The sequence below is a fragment of the Falco cherrug genome, chromosome 8 (assembly GCF_023634085.1).
Source record: "Falco cherrug isolate bFalChe1 chromosome 8, bFalChe1.pri, whole genome shotgun sequence".
Lineage (NCBI taxonomy): Eukaryota > Metazoa > Chordata > Aves > Falconiformes > Falconidae > Falco > Falco cherrug.
This window is the reverse complement of record NC_073704.1, coordinates 36,766,701-36,789,788: the sequence shown is the minus strand read 5'-3', so window position 1 is coordinate 36,789,788 and position 23,088 is coordinate 36,766,701. Positions and strand designations below refer to the sequence as shown.

General features: G+C 42.8%; 1 protein-coding gene across 1 annotated transcript in view; it reads right to left on the bottom strand.

Moving 5' to 3' along the window:
• The window catches only part of THSD7B (thrombospondin type 1 domain containing 7B), a 270,043-nt gene that overhangs the window by 17,707 nt on the left and 229,248 nt on the right, over nucleotides 1–23,088 (bottom strand). Inside the window, exons 16-20 of the mRNA XM_005433182.4 lie at nucleotides 17,695–17,828; nucleotides 16,811–16,964; nucleotides 6,198–6,339; nucleotides 4,662–4,777; nucleotides 4,026–4,143 (exon numbers count right to left, since the gene is read on the bottom strand). Coding sequence (XP_005433239.2) covers nucleotides 4,026–4,143; nucleotides 4,662–4,777; nucleotides 6,198–6,339; nucleotides 16,811–16,964; nucleotides 17,695–17,828 — 664 coding nt within the window. The remainder of the gene's footprint in view (nucleotides 1–4,025; nucleotides 4,144–4,661; nucleotides 4,778–6,197; nucleotides 6,340–16,810; nucleotides 16,965–17,694; nucleotides 17,829–23,088) is intronic.

The following is a 23,088-nucleotide window of genomic DNA, read 5'->3' as shown; positions in this document are numbered from 1 at the left end:
GTGTGATGAAAATTGAAAATAAGTATTTCTCCATAACCTCAAATTTGTCTTTAGTTTAGAAACGGGGGAAAAAAGAGGCTAGTCTTGTTAATGCTGGTCACTTAAAATTCTGTTTTGCATCACCAGCTAAAATTTCTTCTCATAAACATAGGAACATATTTTCAAATCAGAAGAATAAGATTTTTTACCCCAAAAAATCCATTGCCATTCCTTGCATTTTATCCCCACAAAGTGATGTGTTGCGGCTGAAACCAAGATGATTAAAATTCCTGCTAGAGTTCATCCCAGTCAAAATCACTGACACGTCGTTATCTGTTTGATGAGCATGAGCAGAGCGTAGAAAACAGCCCTATCAGGCAACCACAAGACGAGAGCATGGCTCAAGTTACTTAAATAAAGCTCTGAAGGTCAGCTTAGGTCAAGTCACAAGCAAACGGGACTGGTGATAAATGAGGCTTTTCCCCTCCTTCCCAGTGCCAGTCCCTTCAGCAGGCACTGGGGCATCCACAGCTCAGGGAGAGGTTCTGGTGGCCTCTCTTCCAGCAACGTCTCCAGCACCACGAGACTGGACCTTGCCAAGTTTGAGTAGCAAGCGAGAAAAAGTCACGAAAGTTTCTTCTTCAGAAGGCAAAACCAAAAATATTTTCCCAAATTGGCACTGAAGCAATGGAAAATGTAACCACCACATTTTTCAGTCGTGCACATCCCTGTCCCCATCCTTTCCATCCCACAGGTCAGTCTGGTGTTGGGGTGCACATCTCTGCAACCTGCTACGGTCACTCCCGGGCTCTGAGGACTGTGCAAGGCATGGCAGTGCATTCAGCCCTAGGTAATTCCGGTAAATCCCATAATTTATCAGATGAAGTCAGCTTTACAAGTGGAAAAGCATGGGTTTAGGTGGGTTTATACTATTTAGCATTCCTGTTAAGACAACCTGGGAGAAATCATATGGGATTGGAAAACGTTTACGCAGAAAAATTCAGCATCCTCATGTATTTATTTGCCTTAACAAAGGAAATACAATTTGCTGGGGATTATCCTTACCAAACACCTTCCCAGTAACTCTGATTCAGGCCGTGGGAGCACCATCCATTAACGCAGTACTATACATCTTTTCATAGCAGTACAGCAACTGATATGAGGAACCCTAATATATAACCCACCGTCAGCCTAAAGCCCTAACCAGCATCCTGAACAGATGCTGCCCAGAACTACAGCTGCAACAGGCAAATATCAGTTACACATCTCCGTAGGCTCAGTGCAGGCAGGAAAGAGAGATCTACTTTACTCATCATCATTTATAAAAATCAATATATTCGCCTTTGGCTGCTCTGTACCAGTACCGTATTAGCTGTCAGTGCCACATATACAGCAGTGCCGCTTCATGTTTAAATGCATTGTTCCATAAAATAAAAGCTGAGCAAGAGAAAGGTACCATCCATTAAAATATATCACAGCAAACCACTATTGGAAGAGTTGGACAGAATAAAAATGTTAGCAACAATGCTCAAGTTAAGAAACACATGAAAACATAAATCCGGCAATATTAAAATTTGATCGGAATGATATTTAAATAATGTTTGGAATCATTTATGGTACTTCAGCAGGCCCTTCTCACGCTCTCCTAGAAAAGTCAGAAAAGCAGAATATTATTGTGAGGGGAGCCAGTAACGGCGCGTACAACTGGTCTGCTGTGAATTATTTCTGAGAACTGTGCATTTAAGGCCCACGTTTTAGCTTTATCAAGCAGTGCACAATTACTTATTTGGCAAAGGGAAGCTGAATCAGTGTTTACTACAGCCAATTCCCACAGCTCGTTTATTGTCATCCTTTGGTTTTCCCTCTCTAATTGGACACTTCATCCTAGTCTCACAAACGCCTCTGAGAAACTCATGATGATTTCAAAGGTACTGCAGCCTATGAACCTTCAGGTAGGAAACCCTCACTCGATTCATCTGTGAAGTACCACCTGTAGATGAGTACATAATTAACGTCTTCTCTGTTAATACCATCATCAAGTAGTATTTATAATCAACTGGCACTGGGTGAAGATCCTGAAATGATGGTATTTCTGTTGTTGGAACCACACAAAGGCCACAGCCACAGGACAGGTGCCAAGGTCCCTCCATCACAGACGTTTGATATCAGAGTAGCTCCACACTTGACGGCTTCTGCAGCAAAACCCAGATCAGGACTGGTGCTGCAGCAAAATAAACCACGCACTTGGAATAACCTGGATGCAAAGTACTTCTGTTTCATTGATGTTCATGCTTTGGGATGAGATTCAGAAGAGTCTTGGGTTCCTGCAAAACTATTCAAACGATAGAGAAGGGCTGAGCAAAACTTGACTTCTTGATGATATAATTGTTAAGTCAGATTTCCCAGCTGCTTAGCTGCTGTAGGTTCACAAAACGGTATCTCCAACTTTTAGATTGTACACGACAACAGCCTGAACAGTATGAGCCAGCTCTCCAGCCAGCAGTATATCACAGTTATGGTCTCTAAGGACCAGAAGATGACCCATAGACTGAGCTGAGCTTCAGCTGGACCGTGTGGTTCAAGCAGCCTTAATGAGGTTTGGCACCTACAGCCAGGACACTCACGCGAAGGTCTGCTTCAGCAGTGCACAGATGTTTCCAGTTTTCCTCTGCAGAAGCCCGGCTTCGATTTAGGGCACTGAAGTAACTGTTTGCTCCTTACATGCACTGGCAACCATCAGCTCTTCAACCAGTCTTTAGGATTTGCACAAGCATGTCAGGATCAGGGGCAGAATACAAGGCATACCTTTATCCAGCACACCCCTTCGCAAACTAAGCAATGTAAGAGCTCAGGGTGGAAAAACCTTCAGGCATTATCTAAGGTGAGCTGCATCTTAAGCATGCTAAAAGGCATAAAGAAGTTACCACCTGTTTTTGCACCATAACTCTGTTTATTTTAGTAAGTAATTGAACTCCCCCCAAAATAATGTAAGTCTATTCAGCAACATGAGCATTAATGCTTCAAACTGGGTTTTGAAGAGAAAATAAAATTTGGAATTAATAGTATTCCTAGTGTGTTGTTAAAACACTGGCCATGAATTATTCATTTCTGTTAAGAAAGCACTACTTTACAAAAGGGCTAAAAGCTCGGCAAAGAAAGAACATCACTAATCCAAATATTAAGCTTTTTCTGTAACATTCTTTGATCTCTAAAATCCATCTGAAGAAATCACTTTATGGAAGTTAAGAGCTTTTTTCTTTTTGACCTTAAGTGAATTTGATTCAAATATACATTATGGCTCTTGAATCTTAAAGACCATTAGCTGTACATCTAATGCACGTCAGAAGCCTGGGAAGCTTATTTTGAATACAACCTTCAACACATTTCCTCATGTCAATACTCAAAGGGGGTTTTAATCATATAAAGTTAAAAAAAGGTCCTAATCCTTTCACTTTCTGCATGCTGGTGAGCACTACTGGCTATGGAAAAACTTGCTGGAGTTACTGGAGTGATACATTCAGAGACCTGCGGATACAAGATGGAGACAGAGGCACTTACTAAACGATGAAAAATAGTTTAGTGGTTTTTCTTCAACGGGATGTAATTATGTTACTAAAAGTAACTTCAGCAGAAGATTTGTATTTATGTACCTGTTCCTTAAGAATCCCGTCGCTCTCCCCCGCTCTTTGCTAGCTCTATGTACTCCCCCTGTCCCAGGGGTTAATGTTTCCTATGACTGAATTCTGAGAGTTTGAATTAATAAAATGATCCCCCAGGCATCTGTCTACTTGTTTCCTAAGTTGCATTTTCACTTCAGAATACTTTGAAAATAGCCTGCTTTGTTCAAAAAACCCAACAAAACAAAACAAAAAACCTCAGGACCTTGAGGGCATCCCAAATCACATCTGAAGGGTTCGGTGAGGCTGGGGAAGGTCCCCGCGCGCCGTACCCCTGCTCGAGGGTTGTGTGAGCCTGCCAGGGGCTGGGGGTCCTGCCTGTGTCACCTTGCTGAGGGGTGGGGGGGAAGGAGGCAAGGGGGCACTCACCACCAGCGCCGCACGTGTGGGAGCACTGCGACCAGGCTGACCACGCTGAGAGCTGGCAGTCCACCGCACACCCCACCACACACCGGCTGCTCATCTGCACGGGCTTCTCCAGGTGAAGCTGTGAGATGACAAGGAAACGGAGGTGTCAGTCTCCCCAGGCCCCCGGCCGCCTCCTGCCAAGCCAGGCAAACGATAAGTGGCAGCGGCTGCGGTGTGACACCGGCATCACTGCTCACGGGGAGTTCTGCCAAGGGTGCAATTGGTGAAAGCGGTTTCAGTGTTGAAGCATTTCACGTCAAGTCCCTCAGCGTTTGGGTCTTGCTCTGAAAGGACAATCCCAGTCTTCTAGCAGGGCAATCTCCCTGGGCACCAGCTTTGTTGGAGCCACCGGGATGGTGCGGGGCTGGCAGCTGTGCTCCACACATTTGAGTCGAGGAGTGACACCACCCACTAACCCCCCCGGGGATGCTTCATTCCCCAAAGCACTCAACTGCTGCACTCCCAGTGCCAAACACAACTTCTCCCCTATTTATGGACCATGTCCTGCTGTGGACCAGAAGGCACCAGCTTTCTGGAAACAAAACAAAGCACTCCGGGTGTTCCCCTGCCCCATGCACGCGTGTGTACCGTTCTCACCCTCCGGCAGAGCTGCATGCTGACGGTGGCCCCGTCGCTGCGCTGGCAGCTCAGGAGGCGGCGACGCTCCCCATGCCCGCAGGTGGCATTGGCACCCAGCTGGCACCCGCTCCAGCCTGCGGACACAAAGCAAAAGATGCTGTGCTGCGGGTCAGCACCGTCATTCGGTTTTCACAGCTTTTTACTCAACGTGCAGGCTACCTTCGCCTAAGGCAGAGCTGCCCCGTGTCAGGGCATCCCACACACAAGAACACATACAAAATAAAGTTCTTAAACCTCAGTGAGCCTCTCAGAGGAGGAAGCACTCACTCTGCTCTCAGATATCCCCTCAACGCAACTGGTACATCAGAGTGCACAGAAAACTGTTAGACGCTGATAAAGTGTATCAGTTCAACCCAGTCGGCACAGTTACAAGACTGTATTGTCTGAAGTAAAATTTCACTTTGATAAAGTCGCTGGGGAAGTTTCTGAAGCGTAACTCTGGTTTCACCTATTCCTTGTCTCAAGGCAAAGCTTTCCATTATTTAAAACTAAGCCCTTATACTCATGAAATAAAAACAGTGCTTCTAGTAGAAGAAAATTCATATTACTTGTCTGAAATTATGATGGCCAGAATACAACTAAACTGAAATAAGCCTTAAAACACCATTTAAAACAAACAAAAAGCATAACACAACTACAATTTCCATATACCACCAACAAATAGGAAGCATACAAGAGGAAAACCTATTAACTTTGTGTCTTCCACCTCTGATAAACATCAACATGTAAATGTTCTGTATTTCTGAAATGTGATGATAAAAAAGGCATCATCTCGCTGCCTGTGTGTTTCTGTGGCTTTTATTTCAAACAGGCTGAGTTTATATTCAGATATTTTATCCTGCTGTGTTCTCCCTTTCCACCAGCCCCCAAACTCCTCTTAGATCTCTCTCAGTTTTTCTCGTTTATGTGAGCTGGTCAAAACGAAAGGAATTTTCCCTCCCCCCCCCCCCCCCTCCCTTTTTTTTTTTTTTGTTAGTTTGTTTGCAGCAGATCTAATTGCTTCTAAGGTCCTAAATAATGCATTTTGCTCTGAATATCCTACACCCACCCACACAACCCATATTGCTTCAAACCCAACTTTTCTTCATATTATTTGCTTCACCAGAATCACGCGGATGACATTCTTTTAACTGGATTTTTGTAATTAATTCTCTTGATAACCCACCAAAAGGAGGAGATCCCACTTAACCTGTTTTGTTTCCAGTGTACCTGCAATGACAACTTAAATACAAAAATTGTGCATTTGTCCACTAACCTGTAAAAACTCAAGAATGTAATTAACTCTTGAAATCAGTGATGACTACATGTAACATCTTTTAATGTCAAGGCTTTAACCATCACCACAAGCAAACATAACTTAAAATACAACTGCAGAAAGCCTTTAAGGAGCTGAATCTTTTATACAGAGATACTTGGAAAAGCAGAACGTCAATTTAATGTGTATTGTAATTGCTGTCACTTGATTCTAAGAGTATACTGGAAAGTTATACTTACCTGTGAGATTGTACTGATAGTGGAAGCAATTTTGGTTAAGAATACATGGCTTCACTTGTGAATCTTCAGGGCAGGGCTTTGCATTGACAGAAGACCTTAGCACTTGTCGAGTTCGGGTTTGCATAACATTCGGATCACACACCTGTATAGAAGAGTGATGGACAGTACAAGAGACGCTTGTAAATCATACACATACCAACCGCCTGCGGCTGTTACATGCACATCCATGGCCATAACAAGACACTATATAATCACACTGCCATTCTAAAGATACTTAAAAGCATGTGAAAGAAATACGGTTCAAAGGTAAGGATCGATGTTACTAAAAGTCATCTTTTGTCCACCCTGATTTGGCTATTTTAGGCACTCCTATACTATTTATTTCTGTATTTTTTTTTTTTAAGGATCCTCGGGGACAACAGCACAAAGACAGTGCCATTTTGCCATGTTCTACTTTCCACCTCTTTCCAAGCCTTCTAGTAAAATGCCATAACACTGAATAACAGGACAGGATTTCTGGCACAATTAATGCTTTTTTTTAAGCAATAACTGATGTTCCAGCAAAGCTTTCAGTTTAGGAGGGATATTTGTAATTGCTTATCAGTTTATGAAGCTGACAACAAGACAGGATGACTTTTCAAAGAATGTGATACAAATACTGATGTCCGAGTGGCCATAAACTAGGATTTGCTTGTTTACATTTGTATGTAAATATGAACCAACTGAGGCAGTTTTTCATTTGTGTTTGTATATCACAGGCACAAAAATTGTTTTCAGCAGCCCCCCATCCTCGCTCTCTTAGCATTGTGGCATGGGGCTGTTTTGTTTTCCATTTTGCTGCAGACTTAGTGACCAAACGCTTTCAGCCTTCCAAGAGACATCCCCTTTGTGCAGAGGAAAGCATCTGCTCATCCCCACAAATCCCCCCCAGCTGCCCCCTGCTCACCCCTCCTCTGCAGCGCAAGAGAGCTCTTCTCTTTGGCTGTCACACAGAGGTGTCACCCAGCTCTGCCTACACATTTCTTAAGTTTTTCCCTTGGTTTATTTAACTCGAGGCTATAGCATAAGCACTAGCTGGGCCATGGGGAATGTGGTGCCACTGCCCCAACCCCAGCTGTTGCGCTTGTTTCTCGTGCCAAGGAGAATTTTTCCTGTTTCAGGAGGAAGGAGTTCCAGCACCAAAGATTAAACGTCTGTGACACCAGGCAAGGCTAAGGTGAAGAGCACTAAGGATTGCTGCTTTGTTTTGTTAAATGAAATCACAAAGTGTCAATAAGCTTATCCCGAAGCCAGGGTGATTTCTGTACCTGCAAGGCTGGAACAGAAAAGCAGCCCCAAGAGCAGGGGCTCTGACCCACCGAAACTCCGCAGAGCTTTCCCATAATCTGGTACAGTGGGAATGGCTGCATGGAAGTGGTCACAGCAAACCTAATGGAAAAAAATCCCTACTAAAGGTATTCACAGCCATTTCCCAAACAAGATGACCTATTTAACTCCTAACAGTCCCTCATTAGGACTAAAGATTGCTCAGGAACAGCAAAGAAAACAAAAAAACCCAATGCATGCACGAATACATTTTCATAAAAGCTTGGGAATTTAAACCATGATTTTTCTACAGAGTACTTTAATTACAAAAAATAACTAACAGTTTAAAACCACAGGCTTATTATCATGCAACAAACTGCCTGCACAGGTGAAAGTATGGATAATTCCTGTATTGTGAATATTAAAGAGAAACGTAATGGCATTGCAGCACAAACCCAGATCTCAGACTTCTGTAAACTGGATTAGTTGCACAGACAATAGCATAACTAAACAGAATACATATCAGGACAAACAGGAAAAAAACTCTGGTCTAGTCTTAAAATACATAGCCAGGGCCTATTTTCCCTTCAATTACACTATGTGAAAGAAATTCTATTATGTCCCTATTACTGACACACACCTTGTCAAATAATTTAAAATGGTAATCTTATTCGAATATCCATAGTCATCTAAAATACCCAATTGCTCTTAATTATCTGAAAATTAAACCTATGTTATACCAACAGTTTGCTGGCTTTTCCACAACTAATCTGATTGCTCAACCTCACAACTAACACTAATAACTTAAATGATTTGCCAATAAAACAAAACAAACAAAATAAAAAAAAAAATCAAATAAGGTATCCCAGTAGTTACTCCTAATTAATGTTTCTCTGCATTATGTTACCAAAGGCAGAAAAAAAAAAATCAGTGAATGCTGGGACAGAAGTTAAGTCTGTGCCATCTCGGAAATACCTACTTTTGCTCCCTTCAAAATAAGAACCTGCAGACAGAAAATATGCATCATTTTCAGATAAGTAAATTCTTTTAATAAAAGTCTTCCCCCCCTGCCCCGGCCTAGCCTGCATCCCATTGTGCTCAAGTAGAGGGCACTGATGCAGCTCAGTGCTGCACACACTGTCGTACAGCCCCCCAGATTCCCGAGCTAGCAGGACCATTTTCCTTCTCAGATGTCCTCCCAGTGGGTAGCAGACCAGTCCAACAGGTCAAAATCTGGTGTCTGCCAGGATCCAAATAAACAACTGGTTTACTGCGGCTCCGAGACCAGCGTTCTCACAGCGCTGATGAGCCACGTTGTTCACAAGTCAGAGTCAATGCGATAAGCTCCCCACTTTCACCAGTTTTGAATAATAAAGAACCTCTGTAGGAAAAGTGTTCATTTAATCAAGCTGAGTACATGGGAAACATGCAAAAATTCAAAGTCGGCAAACTGTAACTAATATCCTGTAATATTATTTGTCGAATTTCTCTTTACGTCAATTGAGAAGTCAATTTAGTTTTATAATTGATTTTCTGGCCTTACTCTTTCAAGTTAACTATGTAAAAAATTGAGCCAAATATGTATGGAACTGAATAAGCGGCAGGAGGGAATGACTTGCAAAGAAAAAGATGAAAGCTGGGAATTTCAAAGGAGCAAAAGGGAGCTGAGTATCCAGCTACCCTGGAATCTCAGTGGGCTCGGGTCCACAACTCCCACAGGACCCCTGCAAAATCCCAGGCTTGAAAAATTAAATATTTACAATGTGGCAAAGGCTGAGGAATGGCTTGGCAGACTCAAAGTCATTTAGAGGATGGGAATGGTCACAGTTACAGAGGAGGGATTGTTCCCAATGGCAACATGCTAAGGTTATTAACAAGCAATAATGAAGAGACGTGTGTAAGCTGCATAGCAGGAGGAAGATACTATGTCACCATTGTCACTACTGCCATCACTGCTAATGACATCTATCTAGTCCTGAATTTGGATCTTAAAAAATACTGAGAGAAAAACCAATCACCACCAACGGCAAATTATATTTTTAGGAGGTAGACCGGAAACAGCAGTTATTAATATTATAGATAAGGCAGCAAAACCAAGATATATTACTTGATTAATTAAAGTAAAAAATATCACATAATTAATTAAGATTTGGGCAAGATTATGGAACGGGTTGATTCCAAATATTCTCACAAATTAAGAAAATGACAAAAACCACGTGACTGTTCAAATACTCTTCCACACGAACTAGTGAAGGCACATTGATCAAGACTGGATCTGCTCTACCCAACTAGGCATCCAAGTGCCTTACCACAAGCCTACACGAATCTAGAATTTTGGGAGTTTTAAATAAGTAAAACTCTCTGTGATTCAGCAATCCTTTACGGATTATTTTCATTTACAGCTTCCCCCTTCCGATGAGTAGATGCTATACTTCCAAAGACATTGTTTTACTTCCTACCATTCTATTAATAACTACTAATTTCACTGACCATAGATTGAGCTTTTTTAAAAAATATTTTTACATTAAGACAGCCGTTACCTCCTGTGAAGTTGTCACAATGGGTTTGTGCCCAACATTTCTTCTACAGTGGAAGCACAAGGAAGGAGGAAAAGGGGCACCCAACAACACTGTTAACAGAAAGGCAGGTGCAACAGGAGCATTCTGTAGTGGGAGTTTAACTTCTGACTTGTATTTCTGAGATCATCTCTTTATGGTCACGCTGCTTATTTTTATGCCTGTGGTTACAAATCTTGTAACTAGCTTCCATAGTTGGAGAATCTGGTACATTACAAGGGGGCAGAATTGAGCGTAACAGCAAATCTTAGGCTGAAATCGAAAGCCAAGGCGATAGACTTAGATTGCAATGATTTATTAAGATATATTTAGGCAGTGTCAAAGCCAGGGCATGGCTGAACTGAGCACAATGCAGAACCCCATGCAGGTGCTGAAGCTTTCCACATGCACAGAGCTTGCTGATCCATGCTGGGGTCCACATCGAGCAACTCTTGCACAGACCTCATGTAGAAGAAAGAAAAAAAGAAGGTGGGGTGAAATTCAGCTTCTTGCTTGGGTCTCGGCTCCAGGGACATCTCCAGCAAACTACAGTAAGAGCAACTGTGGAGACTCGGCACCTTCCCCTGTTCCTTCCAGGAAAGTGAGGCTCTGCTCTGCCAGAGGGCTGGTGCTACCAGGATGGACAAGTAATTCATGCTGAAAGCCTGGGGACCATCAGAGTTTAGTGCCCACTTTGCAAGTGGAAAACCTTTTTTTCAAATTCTGCCTCTATTCTGGACGACTGAAACCCACTTGCAACACCATCCAGACTAGAAACAGATTAAAGATTTATGGATCAAAGAAGGACAATGAATATGGGTCCCAGTTGGCCATAAATATAAGAGAGGAAACAAGTCCTTATGAAATGGAGGTAGCTGTGATGACGGAGGTAGAACACCAGAGGCCTGGAGAACTCGATGTATCTTCAAGGTTAGGTGCCAACTCAGTTTGGCCATTAAGTTTTACAGACTATGTTGTTTCTTGGATTTAAGCCAGATTCCTACTTGATGACTGTGAGCAATGGGGTGTGTAATTCACGCATGTGCTTCCTTTGGAATCACTGATAGGAATGGAATTAATTTCTGGATAGAAGTAATAGCGGGGACCTAGCTCAGGTTGCACATCAATAGCTTACAGCAGTAGGAGGTCATACACAGACACAGTAAGTTTCTTTATGTGTATAACTATTCCGCCTCAGTCTACTGTATTAAATCTCATCCATTATCCTCTTCTATGAAGTGTGAAAAAATGGAGCTAAAGCCAGGGATCTATAGGCCAGATTATATAAACCACTTCAGAAACACAATATTTTAAAGCAAGAGAGGTACATAAAATGTTAAGGTAGACATGAATCAGAGTTTTTCCCAAAGGACCATTTAGAAATTATAAAAGCCATCATCTTGATTCTATGGAGGAATTCTTGGCACTAGTAACTACTACATTTTATAATAATTCTTTTAGCCAATCACATCTTCCCACCATGACCACTTGTCATCAGTTTAAGCTAACATAAAAAGTGAGGGACACAAACATACACAAAGGATGTACCCAGCCTTTCCTCCAGACAATAACCAAACAGACAAAGCACAGAAATTTTGTTCTGGAAGAGAAGGATATCAAATAAAATAAAACTGCGAGGTTATGTATGCTAAGGTCCAGAGTAAGAGCTGTTAACATATCACATGTTAATATACACTATTAGACATTCTTTGGGACGGATTTCAAAAGCTGTCCACTGATCTAAGCTTTCGTATGTGTTATAATTGTACAGCACAAAGGTTGTAACACATTAGAGAGCCCTTTAAGTTGTTTAATTTATCAAACAGCTTGTATCATGCACACTGGTCTATAAATAGCTGACCACATTATATTTAACTGGCTATTCATACGGAAACATACAGCCACAAACTAAGGCAAATGCATTGGTAGCAACAGGATTTGACTATTTTTAAGAATGCAATGAACCATTATATTGTTCATGCCAATGTGGACGTTTTGTAACAATTTAACAAGCCATTTACAATAACATGAGCAGTCGTTTAAAATGAAAATGCATTTGCATAGATTTTCTTTTTGAGATGTGCCTAGGTTCTGAAACCTTATCTGCCTCCATATAGAACCATTACTTTTTAAAAAAATCATTATGAATGAAGATGAATAAAAATAAAATTAATCTAAAAATGCAGCAGTTACCAACTTTTTGATAAAGCTATTAAAAACCAATATCAAATCATAGCTATGCATAAGGAGCTGTGCATGTTCTTCCAGAAAGCCTTAGACCAGCACAATTATTATGCTTGACCTACATAAATTATCTCTTGGGTTAGAAATACAACTCCGTGCAAACTCTATTCTTCAATCCAGCCTCCATACTGCAGGTCCTCTGGCAAACCTACTTATAAAGGTGCTAGTCATGATGAAGACTTTGGTAACACACGGAGGCTCAGAGTCTACAGGACTCCACAGTTTCTCTTCCAGCTGGCATTTCCAAACTCTAATGACTCCCACTTGCATCTGCCATGAAAGTCAATGCAAAACCTGAGAGCTGGCTGTAGTGCCCGGTGCCACTTTTAATACGATCAGTTATTGCAATCCCCCGGCATTCAAGAGAATAATAACTCAATTGTCACAAGTCCTGAGCATTGTACATCGCTATTGATCCATGAGGAAAATGCTCACTGAAACAGACAGCTGTTCTCGCTCACTAGACATGTAACCTCCTCTAATTAACTAATTTTGAACCTCTTGGAATTAGTTGCTAGAAATGCCAACAACTGAGGCAAACAAGGAGGCCACTCGGATCGGCTACGGGTGCTGTGACAGCTATCCACACGACACAGAGAGCTAACAAAATAAATTTGAGGTAATTATTTCAGGGACTTGTAGCACAACTCGCATATTAACTCTTTTTAAGAATGCTTTGATGAATTCAATTGCAGTCAATTAATTACATTTCCAAGTCAGATGAATACATAGTTGAGACACTGCAGGACGTACATGCTAGTGGATCACTGAATATGTAACAGAGATGACAGGATTTTGGTTTCCAGATTGTTTAGCTGGGTCTTTGAGCAATCAAGTGATGATGTCTGACTGAACACACTATTGTAGCTGAAATGAATGTGAAATCTCTGAAGCAAAATGCAAGTCAGCCTAATTTGCTTTTGATTTTTTTCCTCTAGCTTTTTCTAACAAGCTTCAAACTGTTATTTTGAATGGCTTTAAAGCCTTGATATTTAAGTTACATGGATGTTACTTAGCGATAAAGAACAAAACTTTATGAGCCAAAACTCAGTCCTCAATCTGAGGGAAAACCATTCCGAATTTACTTCTCACGATAGAGAATGTGAGAATAATAGGGAAGCTTGAAATCAGTAATTCTGAGATCTTTGAATCCAGTAAAGAGACAAAATGTCCAAAGTAACCTTGAGGTATTACATTTCAGACACCTGCACTTCTGGGTCATAGCTGTGCCATTAGAGGAAATCCTAAAATTTAGCTATGTGTAGCAGTGTTAAATAGCACTATAATCACGATGCAAAAAAATGCAGTTCAGTTGGAAAATATACGTAAAAGCATCGTGGGAGAGTCTGAAATTAGAAAAGTCCACCTTAGAAACACATATATTTAAAAGGGAAATGCAGCTAAAAAAGGTAGAACAAGTACAACATTTTAGTAGAAAGAAATATCGAAGAAAATATTTCCTATTGACAAAGCAGTCACCACCTTTATGACTCATTGATTTCAACATGATTCAGGCTCATTTACCATCCTGAAAGTGGAAAATTCACATGGGAAGAGTATTGCTACAAGATAAAACCGAGTAATACCCTAGAAAGTATCCGGAGTACAATGACATATTGACAAAAGGTACACTGGATAATCTAAAAGGCCTTTTTATATGCAGCTGATAAGAGTTAGTTACTCTGATAGCAGGATGAATTTATTATCAACACTGTAAAATATGAGCTGAACACCAAAGCGACTGGAAAAGAATTCTCACCTGACCAAAACCTTAGGTAAATATCCCAAATCAAAGAGCTACTGCGGCAAAGATGAAACTGAAATTGTGATTGTTCATTTCTTACAAACTAGAATTTGTCAAGTTTCATAAATCCTCCTTATCTCCAGCAAGCCAAACATGACCAGAGATACAGGAAGATTTCCTGGAATGATCTTTGGCAGCTGCCTCACAAGAGTGCTACAACTAAGACTGCCAACTATTTTGATATGAAATGTAAATATACTTGAAAAAGAGCAGCCAGAATGTATGGTTTTGCTTTTTCATTGCAATATGATGTGATCCTTCAAATTTTTCGGATTACAATGGGGAAGAGAAAGGAGCCATACTTAAAAAAACAATTTTCAGTGAATATTCAGAAAGCATTTCATACATTCTTGGAAGACAGGCACTTACTTCCAGTTTGGCATGAATCAGAAACCACACATGAGCATACCAGCTATTGAGCAAAATTCCCTCAAATACAATTAAACAGACAGCCCTAATGAGCAAGAGGTTCTACACACGCAAACTTACTGATGTGGGATGTGATTTTTCTGGGGCTCCATGGGAAAACATTTGACAGAAGGCTGGGGGCACAACAGGTCTGACCGCAAGATTTAACGTGAGATTTGGCTCTAGATGCAGACTCCTATATTTGGGTGTTTGTATATAGGGTCTCCACGCAAGGTCCAGACCCAAGCTCTCACCTGCAGCCAGTGGAGCTGTTCAACTGACCACACATAGCTCTTCCCTTACAGATAAAACAGGATCCTCCGTAGGCTCCGTTGCCTTTGTAACAACACTGACCATGTCCACCAGCTCGTGGCCGTTCTCAGTGACCCCCTTGCCTAGTGGCAACTCAGGAGACGGAGGGCCGCATTACTTACCCTGCTGCTGGCAACGCCTCACTCCTGGCCACCACGTTTCCCCCAGTCCCTGCCCCATCACACCAGTACCCCCACGTGCTGCAGATACACCCCTGGCATGGCACAGTCATTCTGCACTCACAGCAAGCCCAGCACTGGCCTCGAAGACGTTAAGCATGTGCAGCCTGGGAGGAAGTGTGCTGTGTGGTGGGTCCCCTTCTGAAACCAAACACAAATAGCCAAAGCAGCTATAAAAGGGAGACAGGGCTGCTGTAAACTCGTCAAAGGGAAGGTTTTATCCATCCATAAAACTTGAGGCTGTTTATTGCTCCATATCTGGACAGAACTATTTAAACACATGCTCCATCAGCACACAGTCATCTCAGTTTCGCAACAAAGCATTGCAGAACAGCTTGTGAAAACATATTGTTCAGTTAATTGCATTGGCATACAGATGCCCTCACATTTATAAATTAACATCTACCATGGCACAAGGATGTACAAGGAGACACAGGGTCTGTGGCTCTCGGCCCTGCGACTGCCAAGAGCTGCGTTGCCTGAATGAGTGTAGCCCACGGGCTCGGGCATCCCTTTCCTGCTTCTGTGGGCTACAGCAGCTTCACGGTTGCCAAAAAGGAGCCTTCACGCAAGAACTCAGGGTATCTTAAGAATACCAGGGTGCTCAAAGCTTCACACAGTGCTTCGTAACCAAGTGACTGCCACCTGAAAAATACCCAATGGCCTTGACAATCTCTGCATTAGTTTACGGCACACTAAAATGAAGAAAATCTGTCTCTGGGGAAAAAAAAAAGTCAATGGCAAAGAAACAGCCTAACCACAGTGGGACTTCGAAAGGTATCTAAGCATCTGTATCAGTTGCAAGAGTGTTATACTTCATCAAAGCTATGCTGCTCAGGAGGCGGTGAATGCAGGAAATGAAACACAAGATTTTATTTGACATGTTCTTACTGAGTATATTGATACGCTACACAAAATATTATGGAAGGAAATTACCTGTGTCAGCAGTAGTATAAATACCTGTCCAATAACCACTCAGACTTTTGATAATGGCCCTGTTAACACAGTGGCAATGAATATATGTTTGTCACTTAAATACATCAAGCAAGTCTATTAAAAAAACTCCTGAGATTAAACCTGGCACCTATTTCAACACCGATCAGAAAGAAACAATAAGTTTGAAATTCTGTGCTTTGAGGTCAGAGAGTTTTCACAAGACAGCATTTGCAGCTTCTTTCCACCTTGCACGCTTAGGAAAACACAGCACTTGGCAGTGGCTTGAATCCCTGCATAATTCACAAAGTTTCGAGTATTTTGTGACATGACAAATTGTTCAGGCATCTTGCTGCCATGCCCTTCTGTTGCTGTTGCCTCAAATCTTCCCTCAAGGTTTTGAGGAGGAGGAGATGCCAGACAGAAATAGTGTCTGTTGGGAAGGGAGAGCTGTCATTCCCTCAGGCCTAAGACCTGTTCAGAGGAGTGTGACCACCATGGTTTACCAACAGGTTGTTACGGCAGTTGTGCATCGCTCACAGAGCTCTGCACTGCAAGTGCTTCATAACACAGACAGCTCTTACTGCAGCTGGAACGCTCGTCCCTTCACCTGCTCTGCCTGGGGGGCCCCTCTCCCATAGACCAAGCAGAAAGATGTGTTGAATCAACTGTCACAGCAATAACTGTGTTTTACTAACTATAGCTGAGTCTCCGCAGAAATATAAGTATCTCCAGATTCAACCAAGCTGGCAGGATCCATCCCTCAGAAAATAATGAGCTTTCTTAGAAAATCGCTGTCATGAAACAGCTGAAGGACAGAGAAGACTGATGCGCGAGGAACACTGCCACAGAGACAGAAGCAGGAGAGCCTACCTGCGGGCACTCGCTCCACTGTCCCCAGTCAGACACTGCACACTCACTGGGACAGTACAGGCTACACTTCTGCATTACATCTGGGATTTCAGCCTGGTTACACAGTGCACTGGGCACTGTCTCCCCTCTGTGGTCCTCAGCAGTACTCACACACCTACACAGAAAACAGACATTTTCATTAGAGGATCATCAGCATACTACCAAAGTGCTGGATAACAACATGCTTGACTCCATGTAGTACCCCATACGTAAACCAATATAGCTATATGCAGCACGACTGGTCAAAAAGTATAATTAATCATATTAATGCCAATCAAAACCAGCTACACACACGACATGCTTTTGTTAGTCACAGATTTCAATAACCACTTTAAATAAACATTTCAAACTTCATACAGAGGGATTTTAACTTTGATCGGCTGACAGATGAACAAACAGAAAATGACAACCAGCAAGAACAAACCTTTGTGCTCCTGCTAGTAACATCCGAACATTTGGAAATAACTCAGCATTTTCCCCATGCCTGGGGACAAGTATTCCCTAATAACGAATGCCACCCCGGTGCCTGCAGTTCCATTACTTGGGGAAAATGTTAGCAAATCAAAATATGAAGGCTTTGCACCTCAGGGGGCTTTATGTATATATGGCATTTAGGTTGAAGAATCCTAATTTAAACATCATGCCTTCCTGAAAGATGTCTTGATGGTAACACAAGGCTGCATCTCTGAGATGCTTTTCCTGTAAACCATTGCACATAAACACGTTTCTTTTCATTTGAAAGACACTGGACTCAGCAATGTACTCGCTGTCAGATACTGCAGCTTTATGCAAGTATGTATCAGCTCTTTTTAATCTGGAGTACCTGTGCTTTTGTCTTCACGCACCTGACTTTCCTTGTTTGTATTCCTTCTCCACAGTGGAGGGAGTTTTGTTCACTGTTGATTTTGCACGGAGACCACGGTTCTACTACCCAAGCATACTGATTGCACTCGCTGTAGCATGGGACTGCGTCGTACACCTGCCAGGACAAAGAATCAAAACTGTTCATTTGAACTATCCAGGTTAGCATTTCTGCAGAAACGCCTCAGCCAAACCCAGGAAGGAGCACGCTGAAAAATATCCTGCCTTACGGTCCTTATGCTGAGGGTGTTGTAACAGCTTTAAGTTCATTTATTCATTGTTGACTTGCCACGGGATTTTTAAGTATATAATAAACAGTAGTATGCATGCAGCATCTTAGGAAACAGGATAAATAACAGCTATTTCCTGCAGCCAGAAGAGGAACTCCATTACAATTTCATTTGCTCTGACTGCTCTCGCTATAATCTATCACGCGTCATTCACCAGGACCATATACACCGAATCCTTTTGTATTTCAGGAGGTACAAACAAAATCAGCACTCATTTACCTTTGCTTCCAACATATTCTTGTAAGTCATTTAACCACAAAAGAATGAAATTCCATGCATCCTACAAATTTCATTTTTATACACAAAAAACGTAAACCCTTTTTTTCCCTGCAAGTGACTTATCTCTAACACATCTCCTAATCAAACACGACCGTGTATTCACCTGAACTATGGTATCTATGTAGAGAGAAAAATACAGCCAAAAGCTTGATAAACATTTTTAAAAGGTGCTGGATATTCAGGTTGTTAGAAGCAGCATACAGACACAGTACTTCAGCAGATTTTTAGGTTTAAACAAATGAATGCCTCAAGAGTTCTATTACAGTAATGAATAAAAGCTAATTATTTTGAATCCAGTTTGTCTGCAGAAGCTGATTTGAAGATACAGTGTTCTCTGTCGCTTGGTATGAAGCACAATGCACTGCCCTAGAAAAATATGGTGCACCGAAAATTTCTTCTTCCACACACCATAATCTCCTTGGCTTTGCTGCTGGGGAACCATTCAGTTCTCACCACTAAAATAACTGTAAATCAATATCCTTCCTCCCAACTATCCCCCCCCAAAATATTCAGCCACAGGTTTAATAATTTACAGTTGCATTTTAAAATAGCAATTATGACTATGCATGTTGTGGCCACAGCAATAAAGAAAACTTATTTGCAACATTTTGCAGGTGGGAGGATGAGATCGAGATACCAATCTGAACACAAAACTGGGGTCCCATCAGAAAATTACCTTCCTATCATATGAAAGGAAGATAACTTGCTGAAGAAAACTCATCAGAAACAGAAAATGTCAGAAACTAATTTTAGCTGTGGGTTTGCCTGTAGTTTTAGCAGGGAAGAAAGAGTAAGAGAAGCTGAAAAGTGCAAAATATGTGAAGGAGAAAGGACAGGGAAGAGGGAAATAGCAGTCGGGACTGGCGGGGGCAAGGACAGTATGAACTAGTAAGAGCATCACTTCCATGCAGAGGGAGGGGAAGGCAAGGGGAGCGAAGGGGGCAAAGGCACTAGTATGATTAGTACCAATTTTCCTACGTATTATTAAGCACAAATCCTTTTTCACAGTCTGTGCACAAGTAACGTGAGAACATGTGAAATGTGTTAGGACTGCTGTGTCAGGGGTGAAATCCGCAGAGGACATTTGGCACAACAGCCTTCTTGCACAAGTGAGCAGGGTCAGCCCGCAGCCTTTCGGGGGAGCGCGGGAGGTCTGTGACGTCTCCAGCTTCCCCTGAGCCTTCACAAAGGTCTCTGAAAGGTGACAATGCACCTCAAAAAGAAAAAACAAAACAACCCCAAAAAACCCAATACGGGCTGATGATTTCTGTACGCTGAGGTGGCAGTATTTGGCCTGACCATATGATATATAGGTATCTATGTATTGTACAAAGTGCGCAGAGAGGGTAAGTTTCCTAGACTGAGGAAGCGGCACCACAAGTGCCACTAATGACCTGCGCAGCCCAGGCTCTTTAACGTAACTGGTGTGCGCAGGGGCACAGAAAGTACCCACCGAGCAGGGCCCGTGCTCAGCACCAGCACGCGTCACAGGGAGCCCACAGGCACGGGGGCAGTGGCAGCACACCGAGCCCCGCGCAAAGCCACCGTCCTGCCCAGCCAGCCTGTCACCTCGGGAGAGTTACAGACTCCTGCAGCCATTTCCCTGCACACACTGGGGAGAATAACAATCCCTCTTTAGGCACTGCAAAGCCTTCACGTTCCCCAAAGACAGCCAGGAGATGGATGCTGAGACAAGGAGTATTTATTAGCTTCCCTACTCCATGGGGGGCCGGGAGGGAAGGAAAAACTACACTCTGCCTATGTTGTCTGACCAAATGTACTGCTGTCTGCAGGAGACGATTAAGAGGGAAATGTGTGCTTCAGGCGTGACCAGAGTTTCCCTCGTCGCAGAGGGGAGGCAAATCCAAGAGAGCAAAGCATCAGACTTTGCAAGAACCAGCTGCCGACAGGCAGGGAACCTGCAGCCCAGGAGGAGAGGTCTCACTGGGCAATGTTAAGGGAGGTAAAACTTACTTATTAATAAGTTTATTAACAGTTGGGTGGTGCCTGTTCTTGCTCTTTAGGCTTTTGGATAGACGAGGCTGGGAGAGGCCAGGAGGTGACGGTGACGGTGCTGCCCGTGCCCCTCCACAAGCACAGAGGGGCAGCTGGGGCAGGCACAGCAGGCAGCAGCTTTAGGGATTTAAGATTCTCTTCCTTGCTCTAATTAACACTTCCTCAGGGTTAGAGGATAACCCTGTGAATCCCGCAGGTCACAACACGAGCAGTGCCAGCCTTTCAGCACTGCAGCCTTTTCTCCTCACTTGGACGGGACCAAGAACTTGGCAATCCCAGCTTGTTGTCTCAGTGACCTCTCATCACTCTGCACCAAAATCTGCTAAACCCTCAGGCCTCTCCAAACCAGCAAAGCCCACCTGTGGATGGCAGTGGAGGTCTAACACCAGGAATTTTGCATTATGGTGACCAACCGCATTTTGGTGGTCAAAACTCCCTGCAGCATTTAGCTGGCGTGATTTCTGTGTAAGAAAACCAGCAGGGCTGGGGCAGGGATGGGATGCCACATGAACTAAAATCTACCTGAGGAATCATGCGAGGACCAAACAGAGATCCCATACACAGCGACACAAATACATGAAATGTGAAGTGATACTTCAAATGCGCTGTATCAAGAGCAGGCAGGATCGCCATAATAATAAAGCCATTAATAGAGCACTTGTATTCTGCTAATCACATCAAGCCTGTACAATTACACGTGAAGCCCCATCAGCTCTCCTCCTCTGACAGACATCCCACCCTGTGCCAGAGGAGGGAGGGCACACAGCAACAGCTGTGTGGTCCCTGCGGTACATCAGTACCCCAGCAGCGTGTTGGTGACCCACTCAGTACTTCCAATTCAGTCAGGATTGCCAGGTTACACTTGCCACCAAAAATCTGAAATACAATTGTTACAAATAACCTGTTCTCCTAAGTTATTGCGCTGACACCACTGCATATCCCGGCTGTGAACAATCTCTCTGCCCTGTGCCAGCACTGAGCAATGCCATCTCCACTAGTACCCTGAGACACTGGGAAGGTGTAAATAACTACCACGCATCACTGGGAGGGATAGATTTCTTCCAAGCAAGTTACAACATGCATCAGTAGAGTCTGTTACACTTTTAAATGGGAGTCTCAGAGATGCATGATTTCCATGGGTGAAACTCTGTGGGTATGCTTTCAGAAGCTGTGAATATCATTTGTGACTCTTATCTTTGCATTTAAAAACCATGGTGATGTGGCATATGGTCGTTTCCTCCACAGGACAACATTTTCCTCCTGTTTCTCTTTCCTGGCTTGCCATCATTTGTTTTCAATCATTCCCAATTCCTCCTTTTTTTTTTTTTTTTTTTTTACTATTTGAAAAAAATCAACCCCACAACACAACAAACCTTAAAGCCTTTCATTCCTATCTTTTTCTAATTGCTGTGGTACTTAAGGAGGTCAAACAGGTGATGTTCTTGATCTTGGTTTTTCAAAGGATTTTGGCTAAGCCTTGCTGTTCTTTGGGTCCCACCAACCAGGGGAACCTGGGATCACTTCTCACCTCCTGAGTCCATGGGAGCACCCTGTCCAAACCCTAAATGGAGCTGGGATGGGATGTGGTGCCCTTACTCCTCACCCAGCCCAGGGACCCAAAATGCCTAAGCCTGGAGGGGTTAGGGATATGCTCCCATAGATCCATGACTGCAAAACAGACTGCAGCCAAGCTTCAAATTAGACACAGCCCCAGCATTCTGGCTCTCATGACATTTGCCATCTGCTACCTCTGCTGCAGATACAGAATCCTCTTGTCCAGCTACGCCACTTCTCTTCCCAAGCACAAAGACAACAGTTCCTTTGAAAATGATCTGCTTAATGCTCGCCCTTGCCCAAACTTACCCAAACCCACTATGACAATGCATTTACAGAAGCCTTCAGACTGAGTCACCCAACACACCTACTGTACTACCACAATCCATCTCCAGAAGGACAGAAACTACATGAAGGCCATGTGGTGGGCACAGGGGCCCATTGCTCTGCACTTCTCAGGGTGGGAGACAGATGCAGGCACCTGACCTGTGTGGAGCTGCAGAGCTCAGCACGCAGGGGACCACGCCTGGCTCCATCCCTTAGCCCCTCGCCTCTAAACCTTTCAAGAAACAAACACAATCAAAACACTTCTAGCATTTTTGGAAATTAAATGTTTTCCTCGATTTTTATTCACAGTCATATGCTGGGGTTTGGGCTCAACGAACCAAGAGGTGAAATGATGCCTGACCGAAGTCAATGGGAGTTTTTCTGCCGACTTTCATAGGACACCTGTATCACTCTTTGTAGCCACAACTAACCTAGAGTACATTAACATCTTAATCCTAAAATCAAGTTGATGGGCACAGTTTTAAATAAATTAAAGAGAAGAAAGACAAAAGCTACTTTTTAAGAGACAATCTGCTCTAGGCTTGCCTAATAAAAGAAGCCAGCTCCCATTCACTCCAATGCAAACCCTGGGTCCTTGCTAAAGTATCTTGATATCAACAGTTACTTCAACAAGACATACAAACATTTATCTACTTTAATAGATGATACTTGCATTTTAATGAAAAGTCCAAATATCTAACCACCAGAGAACTCTAGTGTGACTTATAATGTTCTGCAACTTATGTAAATGTAGGTCAGGAATAATACTGACCTTGCAAAGGACGTATAGAAACGAAGGCACGTGCTCAACTGATGTGATTCATTAAGAGAAATTCATACCTACTTCAGGTGGCTTTTCTGATGAGCACCTGCAAAGTAAACTAGAACAAGGTTCAATGCTTCTGAAAATCA